The 18,497-nt window shown below is 32.5% G+C and overlaps 3 protein-coding genes across 3 annotated transcripts; all 3 read left to right on the top strand.

The window, feature by feature from the left end:
* LOC109343673 lies at positions 258–928 on the top strand. Its single transcript, XM_019582086.1, has one exon. The coding sequence runs from the start codon at positions 294–296 to the stop codon at positions 846–848; it is 555 nt and encodes a 184-aa protein (XP_019437631.1). The 5' UTR covers positions 258–293; the 3' UTR covers positions 849–928.
* Positions 4,426–5,130, top strand: LOC109343672. The gene has a single exon (XM_019582085.1). It carries the CDS (start codon positions 4,509–4,511, stop codon positions 5,100–5,102), a length of 594 nt encoding a protein of 197 aa, XP_019437630.1. The 5' UTR covers positions 4,426–4,508; the 3' UTR covers positions 5,103–5,130.
* Positions 11,236–11,837, top strand: LOC109342616. The gene has a single exon (XM_019580559.1). It carries the CDS (start codon positions 11,273–11,275, stop codon positions 11,825–11,827), a length of 555 nt encoding a protein of 184 aa, XP_019436104.1. The 5' UTR covers positions 11,236–11,272; the 3' UTR covers positions 11,828–11,837.

The raw sequence follows: 18,497 nt of genomic DNA on the forward strand, positions 1-18,497 counted from the left end.
TTATTAACATATAATCTTAGCCACATTAATCTTGTGTGATTTAAGATATTGTTATTGTTACAATGTTCACAACTAAGATATAATATGTACTCTCTTTAAGTGTTAGTGGCAAAAGCAGCTTCCTCTAGAGCACTTCCAGCTAATTTTTCCAACACACATCTATATATATATATATATATATGCATAGAGCCCTCCATATCCAAAAAACTCAACAAAACAATAACCCAAAGAGGCATTCTCTCTCTCACACACACAGCTAAAACACATAATTAGCAACACTTCTAATCTTCTTAATGGGTTTGTCTCATAAGTTTCCTTCCTTTAGCTTTGAACTTCGAATAATACAAGCACAAAACATTGAGTCCATCAAGTCAACCGGAAATTCATTATTTGCTAGGTTCTATCTTCCTATAGGAAACAACAAAAGAATTCAACTCAACACTAAAAAGGTTTCCTCCAAAGCTACAATACCCTTTTGGAATGAGTCCTTTGGTCTAGAATGTTCATGTCCTCAAGAATTCTTGGAGACCCTTAAGAAGGAAAGTATGGTGTTGGAGCTAAGGCAAAGCAAAAAGAGGATTTGGGGGTCACATCTTGTGGGCAAAGGTGAGATTCCATGGAAGAAAATTCTCGAGTCACCAAATATGATGTTTAAAGAATGGGTGAAGATAGATTTAGCTGAAGTGCAAGTGGAGATAAAAATAAGAGTGACTTCAATGGAAAAAGAAGAAAGTAGTCTAAATAAGTGGGACAAGTGTGGATGCAAATATGACCATGATCGCCATGCATGGTTAAGTGCGGAAGATTATGACATTTTTACACTAGGTGCAACTTTGGAGGCATTTTGAAATTTAATTTAGCAATAGATAGACTTACATCATTAATTATAGGAATGATTCTTTGATTTGAGTTGTCTTTGTACTTGTTTCTTTTCCATTTTAAAATATAATTTTGCCCTTGAGCATTGGTTATTTATTGTTTCATTGTATAGTAGGTATATGATTTTATTTCTTTTAATTCATGTCAAATCAAACAGTCACAATTGTTAAATCTCCTTTATTAGCAAAGCTTTTGTGTTTCTTCACCAAAAAAAGTGGCGTATTCTTCTACAATGGAAACCTAAAAATTATCAAATTATTAATGTGAAGAAGAGTCTTCTCATTCGATTTTGAGATGATGAGACATTAAGAAAAGGAAGAAAAAAAATTAAGAGAAAAAGATATATATTTTGATAATGTATGAGATTTATATATTGTCACTGCATCATCCATTATTTATATTTAATTGTTATTCACTCTTAAATCTTTATATTAACAATGCAATGCATGTATGTTACACTTAACGATTAAAAGTCTTGCTACATGAAAAGCAATCACAAATTAATATATACAGTTTTATTAGCTTTCTAGAATAGCATAATCCTTCCCAAGTCAATACGTATTTTTTACCACATATGCTCTCAGGAATATTTTTCAAATTGTTTTGACAAAGTTTTAAAAGGATGAAAATGAGTTACAAGATTCTAAAAATGACTTTTTAGAAAACCAAGTACCATGTTATTTGACAGAAAAATGGGACAATAATCGATTACTTCCTATGAGTAATCGATTACTCTGCTGGACAGAAAATGTACAGTACTCAATTATCACTAGCAAGTAACTGATTACCCAATGCTCTTATTGTAGTTTCAAATTTGAAACTCAACCTGCATCTTCGCAAATAAACCAATGATTTCACAAACATTTTGTACCTCCTGAAAAGCACTTGAGAATCTTTTGAAACTCTACAACTAATATCCTAACTTACCACCTATTTTCATACACTTAAATCATACTTTCATTTACACTTTTGCATTCAAGTTTAACTTAGTTTTTCAGAAAAAAATTCTAACCGACAAATTTGATATAAAATAGCAATGCTGTCGCGGCCAAATAAAGAGTAAGGGGTCATCTAATCCACAAGGACTTGCTAGATTATCGTCTTTCAATTAACAATTATTATTTTAAGATGTTGTTCAAATGGTTTGTTGGTCTCATAGAATAATTCAAGATTGTAATATGCTAATAAACAGAGTTGGGATTAAACTTTCTACTTACTATCAATATACACACGATTCATTAACACAAATTCATTTAGTAATGGTTATTTTACAAAAAATGACCTCAAAATTACTAAAAGCTAATGTCTTAGTCAATTTAGCAACTTATGCGATAAAACTGTATGTCTAACAACTCTACACACAAAATTGAGATTTATGACTAACATAACATACTTCTATGTCCAATAGTCTATGCGTGTGAATTTGAGTTAAATGCAACATCTTAATTGTATTAGCCACTAATGTCTTAGTCTATACTAATAGCTTATTAAAATAGCTATATGTCTAGTAGCTAGATTAACAAGATTAAAAATTATGAACCATTACACATACTTTTAAATGTAATAGTCTATGTTAACAAGTTTGAGTTATGAAGTTATAAAATTAGTTCTATGTCTAGATACCAATAAAATATGAGATGCAAGTTTATATAAGTCTATAGCTAGAAAATATATCAATTTTTGAGTTATGCAAGTTCAGACTTATGCATGAATTTCTGTAAGTATTTTATTCACAATTCATGCAATAAGATAATTAAACTTAAAATAAGCATTAAGCACATACAAAAATCAAAATAATCAAAACGTCATGAATTAATATAAGTTAAATCAATGTGTATACATGAAGCTCATATTATATTCAATCCCAAAAGGGGGAACTTAACTACTCATGTTCACACAACGTAAGTAAGATAAGGCTAAAATACAACTCATGGGGTGGTAGGACTATTCACAAATGAGCATATATTAACTCATCTTGTACTTACACTTAGCTCCCACAACGTAAGGGAGCTAAACTATCTTAAAACTCAGAAAACAAGTATTACAATGTAATGATATCAAGTGTGTTTTCAATAACTCGAGCTGGACCTCTTTAAATAGTGTCTTTATGCTGGCTCCTATGCATAGCACACTTCCCGTGTGTTGAGCGCAACTCTCCAGCTGGCCAAACGCGACCTTTCAGTGCACCACCTTGCGCTTGGAGCAACATCTGCATTGAGCCCACCTCCCCTTTGCGCTAAGCACAATCAGATGCACTTAGTATAAAAGTTATAGAAGATAATTGATTTATTTCTTGGCTGCATATACTCAGTGCAAGATTTGCGGTGAGCGTAGGTCTTCCTCCGTTGAGCATGGCTTGGGCGTTGAGCGCAGGTCTGAGTTGTTGTCTGATTCGCTTAGTGTGATCATTGAATTGAGCCTAGTTGAAATTTGTTTGGAAACATGGATTTTTTGTATCATTCATCCAGATTAAGGCTGCAAAACACTTTAGTGATGATATTTGGCCATTTAATAAAATTTTGTCATGTAAGAGCATAAATTCATTCATTCGAGTTGATTAAGTAGTTAAAAGTTTCACAAAATAGTTGTACATTCTATGATTAATTTGAAGCTTAACAACTCTTCCTAACTTAGAACATTTTTTATCCTCAAACAAGAGCAACGTTGAAGGTTTTAAAAAACATGCTTGATTTTTAAAGTAGGACTTACACATCAATTTTCATGGCATATATTCAAAGCGATGTTATTACACAAATAGACAAGTACATCAAGGAATTCCAAACTCAAATCAAAGTATGATATCCAACTTATGCAAGTCATATCTAGCTACACAATCAATATAATACTTCACCATTTAAACAATTCTGCCAATAAATCAAGAAGTGTAGAATCTCAAAGTGTTAATTATGTATATCTCTCATAAGCATGCAATGAACAACCAACAAAGTTAATTTTGGTATTATCTCATGATTAATCAAGAATAGTATAGAATATGGATCGCCAAGGTCTTTTATGGATTTTGATGTGGTTGGACTATAAAAGATATGGTTTTTCCGAATACAAAAGGTTCTAATAGGCTTAGAGAGCAAATTCTACTTGTACAATAAGTCACTTTCCTTTTTCCCTTTTCTTCCTCCATCGTTCATCTTTTTGCTTTATTCTTTTGTAGAGTTTTTCTTTTTGAATTTTCATAAGATGAATGGTGGATCATACCACATTCTTGTTCCATTTTTCATACATTGTTTACCCTCTCCCCAACTTGCATATGATATAATTGTAACACAAAACTTATCCTACTAGAACTAGATATATTTCCATTTCTAGCTCATGGTTTCAATCAATAAAAAATTATGGCTGAAAGGTGCTAGCAAAGGATAACAATGTCATTGGGTAAGTGTTTTGGCCAAGTGGGTTCAATCGAATAAGTGCCTTGATCATATTCACATATTGGCCATGCATAAATTATAATATGTACTCTCTTTTAAGTGTTATATATATATATATATATATATATATGCATAGAGCCCTCCATATCCAAAAAAACTCAACAAAACAATAACCCAAAGAGGCCTTCTCTCACACACACACATAGCTAAAACACATAATTAGCTACACTTCTAATCTTCTTAATGGGTTTGTCTCATAAGTTTCCTTCCTTTAGCTTTGAACTTCGAATAATACAAGCACAAAACATTGAGTCCATCAAGTCAACGGGAAATTCATTATTTGCTAGGTTCTATCTTCCTATAGGAAACAACAAAATAATTCAACTCAACACTAAAAAGGTTTCCTCCAAAGCTACAATACCTTTTTGGAATGAGTCCTTTGGTCTAGAATGTTCATGTCCACAAGAATTTTTGGATACCCTTAAGAAGGAAAGTATGGTGTTGGAGCTAAGGCAAAACAAAAAGAGGATTTGGGGGTCAAATCTTGTGGGCAAGGGTGAGATTTCATTGAAGAAATTTTTTGAGTCACCAAATATGATGTTTGAAGAATGGGTGAAGATGGATTTAGAAAGTGTAAGTAATTGTGAAGAGGACATGCTCAACGTACCTGAAATGCAAGTGGAGATAAAAATAAGAGTGACTTCAATGGAAAAAGAAGAAAGTAGTCTAAATAAGTGGGACAAGTGTGGGTGTAAATATGACCATGATTATCATGCATGGTTAAGTGCTGAAGATTATGACGTTTTTACACTAGGGGCAACTTTGGAGGCATTTTGAAATTTGATTTAGCAATAGATATACTTACATTATTGGTTTGGTTATAGCATTCTTTGATTTGAGTTGCTTTTGTACTTATTTAATATATTTTCCACTTTAAAATATAATTTTGCCCTTGAGCATTGGTTATTTATTGTTTGATTGTATAGTAGGTATGTGATATGATTTCTTTTAGTTCTAGTCAAATCAAACTGTCACAATTGTTAAATCTTCATTATTAGCAAAGCTTGTGTGTTTCTTCACCAAAAAAGTGACGTTTTCTTTAATACAAAGGAAACCTAAAAATTATCAAATTATTAATGTAAAGAAGAGTCTTCTTCTTTAACATTGACTAGGTTTTGATGATAAAACATTAATAAAAAGAAGAAAAAAATATTACAAGAAAAAGATATATACTGTGATGGTGTATGAGATTTATATACTATCACTACATCATCTACCATTTATATTTAATTGTTATTCACTCTTTAAAGAAGTAATACAAATTAATGGTGGATGATGTAATAACTGTGTATAAATCTTTATAGTGACAATGTATATTTGTTGAGTCAGACTCATATCCAGTAATGGATAGGGAAGTGCTATACAAAATAAAACAAAAAACATGATAAAAACAATTATATCATTTTGTTTACACTTGCAACGACACTTTTATCCTAAAATTAAGTGTAAAAAGATCACTTCTCTCTCCAATAATGGAGAGCATCCCTACTCATATTTGTTGCACTCAAAGATTAAAAGCCTTGATACATGGAAAGCAAACACACATTGATATAGAATGTTTTATTAGCTTTCAAGAATACTCATAATTTTTCCCAAGTCAATACTTACTTTTTATCACATATGCTCTTAGGAATTTTTTCAAATTGTTTTGACAAAGTTTTAGAAGGATGAAAATGAGTTATAAGGTTCTAAAAATGACTTTTTAGAAAACCAAGTAACAAGTTATTTGACAGGAAAATGGGACAATAATCAATAACTGCCTATGAGTAACTGATTACCCAATTGGATAGAAAATGTACAATAATCGATTATCACTGGCAAGTAACCGATTATCCAATGCTCTTACTGTAGTTTCAAATTTGAAACTCAACCAACATCTTCGCAAACAAACCAATGATTTCTCAAACATCTTGTACCTCTTGGAAAGCATTTGAGAACCTTTTGAAACTCTACAAATAATATTCTAGCCTACCACCTATTTTCATACACTTGAATCATACTTTCAATTACACTTTTGCATTCAAGTTTAACTTAGTTTTTCAGAATTTTTTTTCTCACCAGCAAACTGGATATAAAATAGCAACAAGGTCATAACCAAATAAAGAGTAAGAGGTCGTCAAATTCACAGGGACTTGCCACATTATTGTCTTTCAGCTAACAATTATTATTTTAAGTTGTTGTTCAAATGGTTTATTGGTCTCATGACACAATAGTTCAAGATTGTAATACGTTAATAAAAAGTAATGAGATTGAACTTTCTACTTACTATTAATATACACACGATTCAGTAACACAAATTCACTTAGTAATGATTATTCTACACAAATGACCTCAAAATTACTAAAAGCTAATGTCATAGTCAATTTAGTAACTTATGTGATAAAACTCTATGTCTTGCAACTTTACACACAAGATTAAGATTTATGACTCACATAACATACTTCTATGTCCTGTAGTCTATGCATGTGAAATTGAGTTAAATGCAACACCTTAATTGTATTAGCCGTCAATGTCATGGTCTATACTAATATCTTATTAAAATAGCTATACGTCTTGTAGCTAGATTAATAAGATTAAGACTCACGAACCGTTAAACATACTTCTATATCTAATAGTCTATGTTAACAAGTTTGAGTTATGAAGTTATAAAATTAGTTCTATGTGTAGATACCAATAAAATATTTGCATGAGATGATAAGTTGATATAAGTCTATGTCTAGAAAATATATCAACTGTTGAGTTATGCAAGTTCAGAATTATGCATGAATTTCTCTAAGCATTTTACACAATTCAAGCTATAAGATGATTAAACTTAAAATAAGCATTAAGCACATACAAAACTCAAAATAATCAAAACCTCTTAAGTGGGTTCAATCGAATAAGTGCCTTGATCATATCCATATTTTTCTATCAACTTAGATTAATTAGAGATGCAAACAAAACCAACAGTGCAAGTTATTACAACTATTCACAATTATTCTATACATAGTTTATTAGTTCAATTACTCACTTGCTCACTCACTCATCCAACCTCCTAAATTAAGGCAACTTCATGCTCTATTGTTAAAATTTACAAGACTATAGTGACTAAGTATGATCATTACAATCACAATGAACATAAATTTTCAATAAACATGTTATTCTTTAAACACTTAACTCTTCATGCGATATACAATCTTAGTCATGCAACCAATTGCATTTAGATGGCCAAAAAGAATTCACTACAAAAACAACCCACACATTTATAATCCACATCAAATAAAATGAAAGAATACTTTACAAGATTGGAGTTATTATCCAATTTGGCTCAAATTCACCTTTTCCATAGAGTTTGGACTATCCCCAGTCCAACAACTGTAAGCTCCAACCTGCAAACTAAAACACATCAAAGCATAAAAGGTACAAAAATAGAAACTATGAATAGTAAAATAAATTGGGTTGTCTCCCCGGAAACGCTCGTTTAATGTCAATAGCTTAACATTTGATCACTAACGAGTCACTCAAGTTAGTAATAGTGATGAGATTTGGGGTGTCATCGCCCAAATATGGCTAACACGCTGCTCATTCACTCCCTATAATTTGTGTTGATCGGGTCCATCGACCCTGTGGCGCATAACCTCTTTTATCGCAAAGGGACCATACCACTTGGATTTTAATTTCTCTAGGAAGAAACTCAAACGAGAGTTGAAACGTAGGACCAATTGACCTACATGGAATTCTCTCTTGAGAAACTTCTTGTCGTGATATTTCTTGACACACCCTTTGTATAACCCATATGAATTATAGGCTTGAAACCTGGATTCTTTTAATTGGTGCATCTGAGTTATTCTTTTCTCACCATCTAAGCTCTCATCAAAATTCAAGAACTTCAGTACTCAATAAGCTTTATTGGCCAGCTCTACAAGCAAATGACAAGATTTCCCACAAACGAGCTGAAAATTGGATAAACCTAGTGGGTGTTTTAAAGGTTGCATGTATGCCTAGAGAGCATCATCCAACTTAAGGGACCAATCATTTTAAGATGAAGAAACAATTTTCTCATGAATGCGCTTAATATCTCGGTTGGATACCTCAACTTACCCATTAGTTTGGAAGTGATAAGGTGAACCACTTTATGTTTCACCCTATAATGAGTGAGAACCTTGGCAAGCTGGGAATTTTAGAAGTGAGAGTCTCTTTCACTGATGATGACTCACGGTGTACCAAAAAGATTAAAAATATTTCATTTCATAAATTTGATAACCGTTTTTCCATCAATAGCGGGAGAGGCAATTGCTTCTACCCATTTAGACACATATTCCACCCTCATAATGATATAAAAATTAAAGTATGAGGATGGAAAAGGACCCATAAAATCAATGTCCCAACAATCGAACACTTCTACTTCCAAAATATTTGAGCGACATGTCATTACGCCCCAATTCCCCCAGAAAGTTCGCATGCATCACAACTCTGCACATGACAATGTGCATCCTTAAAGAGCATGGGCCAATAAACCCAGATTGGAGAGCCATTGCGACAAGTCTCTCCTCATTTTAATGTCCCTCGTAGGCGAGTTGTGGTATTATAAAAGAGTACTCATAGCTTCAGCTGATCTTATGCATTTATGCAATAGCTCGTTAGCTCCAATTTTGAACAAATGAGGATCATCCCACAAATAATGAGTGGCATCTGGAGAAACATTTTCTTTTGCTAAAAGTCTAATTCGAGAAGAATCATCGACGCCTTATAATTGGGTATGTCCGCAAACTGTGGCCTCTCGCGGATGTGAAAAAGTTTCTCATCGAGAAACACATCTATGATTTCCTTTTGTCTTGTGGTCACCTTAGAATTGACCAACCTCGAGAGATGGTCAGCAATGACATTATCTTTATCGCTTTTGTCCCAGATTTCTAAATCAAACTCTAGGAGTAATAAAACCCAGCAGATTAGTCGCGGTTTGGGATCCGATTTATTTAATAAGTACCTTTTCACCACATGATCAATATAAATTACTACTTTAGAGTCTATATGAGGTAGCTTCAGAAATTTACCAAGGCATACACTATGCCAACAACTCTTTTTTAGTAATTGCATTGAACAATATTTAAAACTTTGTTGACATAATGTATGACATAGAAGTGGAGGATCACTCTTTGCAATACGTGCCATGGGGATGAGGATTGATGAGGGAAAATGAAAAATTGTGAGGGGACAGAGTGAAATGGAAGAGTTTGAGGAATGGGAGAAATGATAAAGTGAGAGTGAAGTGGGAAAATGAGTGATGGGAAATGTATTATGGAAAATTCACAATAAATATTGTTGGGTAGGGTTATTATTTTATTAGGGTTATCATTTAATTGAATACTTTTGAATTCCTTTACCGGCAATAAAGTCCAAATAGGAGTGGATTAAAATCAATGGAAAATACATCACATAACATGTTCAATTTGTATATCATCACACTTTTTTAGAGTATCCAAATCTTATAATTTATTAACATAAGGAGTCTGTGTTCCGTCTTATATTTATGCAGTGCATTACAACTAACTAGATAGGGATGTTTTTTAGTATTAGTTTAGTGGTGTAATATTTTACTAAAGGATTATTGGGGTTATCACGTCCTCAAAAAAATGATTAATTCCATATTCATAGGTGATACGATACCAAAAGATACAAATGTTTTATAGTCATCCATTGACAACGTAGATAAGTTATAATCATGTTTATTCTAATCTTTCCATCTTTTGATTAACAGTGGGTGGTTTCAACAAGATTATTGAATTGTAAACCAATACCATTGCAACTTGAATGAATCGTTTTAGAAAATCTAGCCTTTAGGGATTCTAAGAGGCTTTGTTTAATGACATATAATCTTCAACACAATCTTGTGTGATTATAGATCTCTGTTAGGGTTAGACAATATTCACAAATAAGATACTGGCCAAGTATACACACTATTTTAAAGTGATTAAGGATAAGATGCAAGAACAGCTTATGAATATTATCATAGCTTTCCACATCTAAAATTCATCAACAAAACAATAACTCAAACAAACCTGCTCTGATTTCTTTCTCTTTATGTACATAAAAAAAACATTAAAAAAAATATGGGGATAAACCAAGAGAATAAACGTTTAATAGTTTTAACAGATTGAGTTTGAACTATATGATAAAATCTAGTAAATAAACCAAGTGAATGATTTATGCACATCTGATTTATTTTTTTGGAAAATCCAAGTAACACAAGTGCAACCATCAATAAATGATACAAACCATTTTGCAATAAAAAAGTTTGGAATAAGTGAGGGATGCTATACATGAGAAAGATAAGAGAAATTTCCTCCTAAATAGTTTATGGGCTCTTTTAATTTGATGAGATTGGAAGATAAATTTAATGGCAAAAAGTTATAAATTATCAAAGAACCAATGCCTTTACAGACAGCTAAACAAGTAAGAAACTTGTGGGTTGTTTTATTATTACAAAGAAATGGATAAGAATGTTTTATAAGTTGAAGCCAACATTCAAGCATCTCTTTAGAAAGTAGAACAATAATAATCATGTTTATTCTCATATATATCTTTAATCTCCATCTTTTGAGTAAACGGTGGGTGATTCCAACATGACTTTTGAATTTTAAACCAATGCCTCATTGCAACTTGCAAAAGCCATCTTAGAAAATCTAGCTTTTCGAGATTCTCAAGAGCTTTCTTTATTAACATATAATCTTGGCCACATTAATCTTGTGTGATTTAAGATATATGTTATAGTTACAATATTCAGAACTAAGATATTGCATGCATAAATTATAATATGTACTCTCTTTAAGTGTTAGTGGCAAAAGCAACTTCCTCTAAAGCACGCCCTCCATATCCAAAAAACTCAACAAAACAATAACCCAAAGAGGCATTCTCTCTCTCACACACACAGCTAAAACACATAATTAGCAACACTTCTAATCTTCTTAATGGGTTTGTCTCATAAGTTTCCTTCCTTTAGCTTTGAACTTCGAATAATACAAGCACAAAACATTGAGTCCATCAAGTCAACCGGAAATTCATTATTTGCTAGGTTCTATCTTCCTATAGGAAACAACAAAAGAATTCAACTCAACACTAAAAAGGTTTCCTCCAAAGCTACAATACCCTTTTGGAATGAGTCCTTTGGTCTAGAATGTTCATGTCCCCAAGAATTCTTGGATACCCTTAAGAAGGAAAGTATGGTGTTGGAGCTAAGGCAAAGCAAAAAGAGGATTTGGGGGTCACATCTTGTGGGCAAGGGTGAGATTCCATGGAAGAAAATTCTTGAGTCACCAAATATAATGTTTAAAGAATGGGTGAAGATAGATTTAGCTCAAGTGCAAGTGGAGATAAAAATAAGAGTGATTTCAACAGAAAAAGAAGAAATTAGTCTAAATAAGTGGGACAAGTGTGGATGCAAATATGACCATGATCGTCATGCATGGTTAAGCGCTGAAGATTATGACATTTTTACATTAGGTGCAAGTTTGGAGGCATTTTGAAATTTAATTTAGCAATAGATAGGCTTACATAATTCGTTATACAATTCTTTGATTTGAGTTGCCTTTGTACTTCTTTCTTTTCCACTTTAATATATAACTTGGCCCTTAAAGATTGGTTATTTAATATTTGATTGTATAGTAGGTATATGGTTTTATTTATTTTATCTCTAGTCAAATCAAACTGTCACAATTTTTAAATCTCCATATTGCAAAGCTTGGTGTGTTTCTACACCCAAAGTGGTGGTATATTCGTCACCAAAAGTGTAACACCCTAATTATAAAAAAAAAAATATCTATATATAAAAAAATAATAATAATAATATGTGAAGGTCTAAATTATCAAATTATTAATGTGAAAAGGAGCCTTCTTCTTTCACTTTGGCTATTTTTTTTATAGGCAAAGAAAGATATATAAATAAGAAACAGGGTGCTTACAAATTACAGCAGAGGAAAAAAAATAGAGGAACAAAAACTTTGGCTAAGTTTTGATGAAGAAACATTAATAAAAACAAGAAAAAATACTAAGAGTAAAATATATATATATAATGACAGTGTAAGAATTTTTTACACTCCCACTCCATCATCCATCATTTATAGCTAATTGTCATTGATTCTTCAAAAAAATTAATACAAACAAACAGTGGATAATGTATTGATTGTGTATAAATCTTTATATTAACAGTGCATACATGTTACACTCAAAGATTAAAGGCCTTGATACATGGAAAGCAATCACACATTTATAGATTAGGATTTATTAGCTTTCTAGAATAGGTTTAATCCTTCCCAAGTCAATACTTACTTTTTATAACTTATGCTCTTAGGAATATTTTTCAGATCGATTTCACAAAGTCTTAAAAGGATGAAAATGAGTTACAAGGTTCTAAAAAATTCTTTTTAGAAACCAAAGTAACAAGTTATTTGAGAAGAAAATGGGATAGTAGTCGATTACTGGCTATGAGTAACTGATTACTACCTATGAACAACCGATTATCCTACTGGATAGAAAAGGTACAATACTCGATTACCATGTGCCATTAATCTATTATCCAATGCTCTTACTTTCGTTTCGAATTTGAAACTCAACCAACATCTTCCCAAACGAACCATTGCCTTCCCTAATGTCTTGTTCCCCGTGAAAACACTTGAGAACCTTTTGAAGCTCTATAAATACCATCCTAATCCTCATAAATGAACCACCCATTTTCATACACTTGAATCATACTTTCAATTATACTTTTGCATTTTATTCATAATTCATGCAACAAGATGATCAAACTCAAAGCAAGTATTAAGCACATACAAAACTCAAAATAATCAAAACTTCATGAATTAGTATAAATTGAATCAATGTGTATACATCAAACTCGTATTACATTAAATCCCAATAAGGGAGAACTTAGCCACTCATATTAATACAATTCAAGTAATATATGGATAAAACACAACTCACGCAAAGGTAGAACCACTCACAAATGAGCACAGATTAAATCATCTAGTACTTACACTTAGTTCCCACGACCTAAGTGAATTAACTCTCTTAAAACTCAGAAAACAAGTATTACAATGTAATAATATCAAGTGTGTTTTTAATAACTCAAGTTGGACCTCTTTAAATAGTGTATGCATGTTCGTTCTTGAACTCGGGGCATTGGTTGTGCACTGAGCGCAACTCTTTAGGTAGTAAGGTGCGACCTTTCAGCTCCTCAGCTTGCGCTTAATGCACCTCCCTTTTGTTGCATACACTCAGCGCAGAGTTTGTGCTGAGCATAGGTCTTCATCTACTGAGTATGGCTTGGGCATTGAGCGTAGATCTTAACTATTGCTTGATATGCTCAATGTGATCCTTTTGTTGAGCTTGATTGAAATTTTCCAGGAAACTTGGCTTTTTTTCGATCATTCATTTGAATTAAGCTTGCTAAACACTTCAATGATGACACTTAGCCATTTACCAAGTTTTTATGACGTAAGAGCATAAATTCATTCATCTGAGTTGATTATGTAGTTAATAGTGCCACAAAATAGATGTACATTTTATGATATGTTTGGCACTTACTCCCCAAATTAGAACCTTGTTTATCGTCAAACAAGAGTCCAACTTCAAGGTTTTCAAAAAGATGCTTGGATTTTCAAAGTAGGACTTACACATCAATTTTCATGCTATATATTCAAATGGATGTTATTCACACAAATACAAGTACATCAAGAAATTCAAAACTCAAATCAAAGTACGATATCCAACTTAAGCAAGTCATCTCTAGATGCTTAATCAATATAATACTTCATTTAAATAATTCAAAATGTCAATAAATATGAATTGTAGGCTCTCAAAGTGTTTAATAGTGTATATCTCTAATAAGCATACAATGAATAAGCAACAAAGTCAACTTTGATATTATCTCGTGATTAATCAACAATGATATAAAATATGGATTACTATGGTCTTTAATGGGTCGTAATATGAATGGGCTATAAAATATATGGTTTTTCTGGATACAAAAGGTTCAAATAGGCTAAGAGAGCAAATTCTAACTCATGTATCATTTCTACTTGTACTACAAGTCACTTTTGTTTTTCCCTTTTCTTTTCATTCCTGCACTATTCATATTTTTGCCTTACTTATTCTTTTGTAGAATTTTTATTTATGAATTTTCATAAGATGAATGGTATATCATACCACTTTCTTTTTCCATTTTTTCATACATTCTTTATCCTCTCCCCAACTTGCATATGATATAATTATAAAATTTAACTCTCTTATCCTACTAGAACTAGGACTACATATGTTTTCATTTCTATCTCAAAGTTTCAATTAATAAACAATTATGGCTCAAAGGGGCTAACAAGGAATAACAATGTATTGGGTAAGTGTTTTGGCTAAGTGGGTTCAATCAAACAAGTGCCTTGACCATAACCATATTTTTATACCAACTTAGATTAATTAGAGATGCAAACAAAACCAATAGTGCAAGTTATTACAACTATTCACAAATACTCCATGCATAGTGTATTAGTCCAATTACTGATACCACTCATTCACTGATATGACCTCCTGATTTAAGGCAACTTCATACTCTATTGCTAAAGTTTACAAGACTATAGTGACTAAGTATTACCATTACAATCAGAGTGAACATAAATTTTCACTAACATTTTATACGTTAAGCACTTAACTCTTCATGCAATATATAATCCTAATCATACAACCAATTGCATTTAGATTCCCAAGAAGAATTCAATACAAAACAACACATATTTATAAGCAACATCAAATAGATGAAATAATACTTTACAAGATTGGAGCTACTATCCCAAGTGCAATTTGGACTATCCCAAGTCCAACAAGTGTAAGCTCCAATGTACATAATAGCACACATCAAAGTACAAAAAATACAAAAACAAAAACAAAACAGTAAAATAAATTGGGTTGCCTCCCAAGAAACACTCGTTTAACATCAATAGCTTGACATTTGATTACTCGGCTCACTCAAGTGAGTAATAGTGATGAGCTTTTGGATATCATCACCCAGATATTGCTAAACACACTGCTCATTCACTACCCAGGTCTTTTGTGTGGTTAGTTCCATCAACGCAATAGCTCCGTGGGGCATAACCTATTTTATCATAAAGGGACTGGACCACTTCGATTTTAACTTCCTAGGAACAACGTCAAACGAGATCTAAAAATTTGGACCTACTGGCCCACATGAAATTCACTCTTGAGAAGCTTGTTGTCATTATATTTCTTGACACGGTCTTTGTATAACTGAGGTGAATTATAGGCCTGAAGCCCATATTCTTCTAATTGGTGCATTTGAGTTATTCTCTTCTCACTAGCTAAACTCTCATCGAAGTTCAAGAACTTTAGTGCCCAATAAGCTTTATATGTCATCTCTAAACCGAGTGTTTTAAAGGTTGTTGGATATGCCCAAATAACATCCTCCAGCTTAAAAGGACCAATTCTTCCAGATGAGGAAACAATTTTCTCAAGGACGCGCTTAACATCTCGGAGGATTACTCAGCTTGCCCATTATTTTGGGGGTGATAAGGTGAAGGCACCTTATGTTTCACCCCATAATGAGTGATAATGTTGGAAAGCTAGGGATTGTAGAAGTGAGAGCCTCCGTCACTTATGATGACTCGTAGTGTGTCAAAGCAATTAAAAATATTTTCTTTATGAATTTTGCCATCAGCAGCGGGATACGTAATTGCTTCTACTCTTTTCGGGGGGGGGAAAGGACCCATAAAATTGATGCCCCTACTATAGAATATCTCTACTTCTAAAATATTTATGTGCGACATCTTATTACACCGCCCAATTCTAGAAAACTGGCATGCATCACAATTATGCACATGGAAATGTTCATCCTTAAAGAGTGTGGGCTAATAAAACCCATATTAGAGAACCTTAGTGGCAGTTCTCACACCATTATGCCCACGTAGGGCGAATTGTGACAGTGCTAAAGAATACTCTTAGCTTCATTCAGACCTATGCATCTACGGAATAGCCCACCAGCTTCAAATTTGAACAAATGAGGATCATCCTAGAAATAATGAGTGGCATCTTGGAGAAAAATTTTCTTTTGTTGAAAGCCTAATTCAGGAAAAATCCTTGCCACCTTATAATTGGTCCTTTCCACCTTATAATTGGTCATTTCCACAAACTATGGTCTCTTGCATATGTAGGGGTGTAAAAATTCGATTCGGTTCGGTTTTTGGTGCATTTTAGTGACCGAACCGATAAAAAACATATGGTTCGGTTCTACTCAATTAACCACAAATTTAACTATAAGAATCGAACCGCTCTTGAATGGTTCGGTTCGGTTCCACCGTTTTTCCATTTACTTTTTTTATAAAAAATCTTGTATCAATTGAAAATTCAAAATGTATTACAAGAGATATTATTTATCCATAAAAGGATAAACATTACTACTATTATTATAAAAATTATGAATCATATATAACAATATAATTCATGATTAGTAACATATATATATCAATTAGTAAAATATATAATAATTACATTTATAACCTTATATTTCATAATTAGTAAACGTGTAACAATACATGTATAACAATATATGATATATGTTAGTTTCAATCTCAATATCACATAAGTTGAAAAATATGTTCCAAATCATAAGACTAGGAAACAATTTAGTAATTAATAACATATATAATATTAACTTAATAACAATTTAGTAACATAACACTATAATTCACACAAAAATTGATAATTTAAGCTAGAAAATTAGTTGAAGAATTAAAACAATAATAAAACATTATTCTCTAATCCCTAGTATATATTTCTTTAATATGTGGTTCGATTCCAACGGTTCCTAAATTTATAAAACCATAAACCGAACCGAACATAAACGGTTCCTTAAAAAAATAATCGAACTGAACCGTGAAACTGAACCGAACCACATTTTGCGGTTTGGTTCGGTTCCATCAGTTTTGTGGTTTAAACCGGAACCACTTACACCCCTACATATGTGAAAAAGTTTCTCATCGAGAAATACATATGTGATTTCCCTTTTCTTTTGGTCACCTTAGCATTTTATCAGGAACTTCTAAATCAAAATCTTGGAGCAACAAAGCCCAACAGAATATGGAATTCAGTTTATTCAATAAGTACTTTATTGCAACATGATATGATTAGTATAAATTACTACCTTAGAGCCTACGATTTAACTTAGAGTATTTCCAACGCATACACTATACCCAATAACTCCTTTTCCATAGTTGCATAGTTTTATTGTGCAACATTTAAAACCTTGATAGCATAGTGTATGATATGGATGAGCATGGGTCGAGTTAGGACGAGTTAAGGCTTGTCCCATATCTGACCCTAAATGTTGGCTGAGTCATTTTTTGAACCCGGACCCATTCCTAGACCCGAAGCTAACCTGACCCAAAATATCAATCAGGTCAACCTTTAAATTCGAACCTAACCATAAACCCGATTAAATATAATGCATACCCATTTTACACAGTCTACTCAATATTATTCATTACTATCAATATGTAATTCGACATATAAAATGATATACATAAATATTATTAATCATATATATATGATGAAAAAAATTAGAGAAGCAATGATACTTTTGAAAAAAAAAATATAATTACTTTTTGCATATTTGAATACAGACACATACAAACATGATGAGTGAATGACCATGGGACAAGTCGGATCAGGTTATGTTTGGTCCTTAAACGACTCTAAATATTGCATGGGTCTAATTTTTGAACCCAGAGCCGATGAGACCCGATCCAATTCGAGCCCAATCATGATCACGCCATATTGGTTGAGTGGGTAGAGTCGGATCCTGCTCACCCCTAGTGTATGACAGGGAAGTGGAGAACCACTGTTTGTAAAACGTGCCATAGGGATGGGGATTGATGATGGGAAATGAAAAAGTGTGAGGGGAGAGAGTGAAGTGGAAGAGTAGGGGTGTAAAATTTTTGGTTCGGTTCGGTTTTTGGTGCATTTTAGTGACCGAACTGATCAAAAACATATGGTTCGGTTCCGCTCAATTAACCGCAACTTTAACTATAAGAACCGAACCGAACCGCTCTTGAATGGTTCGGTTCGGTTCGGTTCGGTGCCACGGTTTTTACATTTAGTTTTTATAAAAAAAATATTTCATCAATTGAAAATCAAAAT

Source organism: Lupinus angustifolius, chromosome LG03, assembly GCF_001865875.1.
Source record: "Lupinus angustifolius cultivar Tanjil chromosome LG03, LupAngTanjil_v1.0, whole genome shotgun sequence".
NCBI lineage: Eukaryota > Viridiplantae > Streptophyta > Magnoliopsida > Fabales > Fabaceae > Lupinus > Lupinus angustifolius.

Bases quoted from the DNA above. Each gene is read 5' to 3' on its own strand.
- LOC109343673 (XM_019582086.1), top strand. From the start codon at position 294: ATGGGTTTGTCTCATAAGTTTCCTTCCTTTAGCTTTGAACTTCGAATA.
- LOC109343672 (XM_019582085.1), top strand. From the start codon at position 4,509: ATGGGTTTGTCTCATAAGTTTCCTTCCTTTAGCTTTGAACTTCGAATA.
- LOC109342616 (XM_019580559.1), top strand. From the start codon at position 11,273: ATGGGTTTGTCTCATAAGTTTCCTTCCTTTAGCTTTGAACTTCGAATA.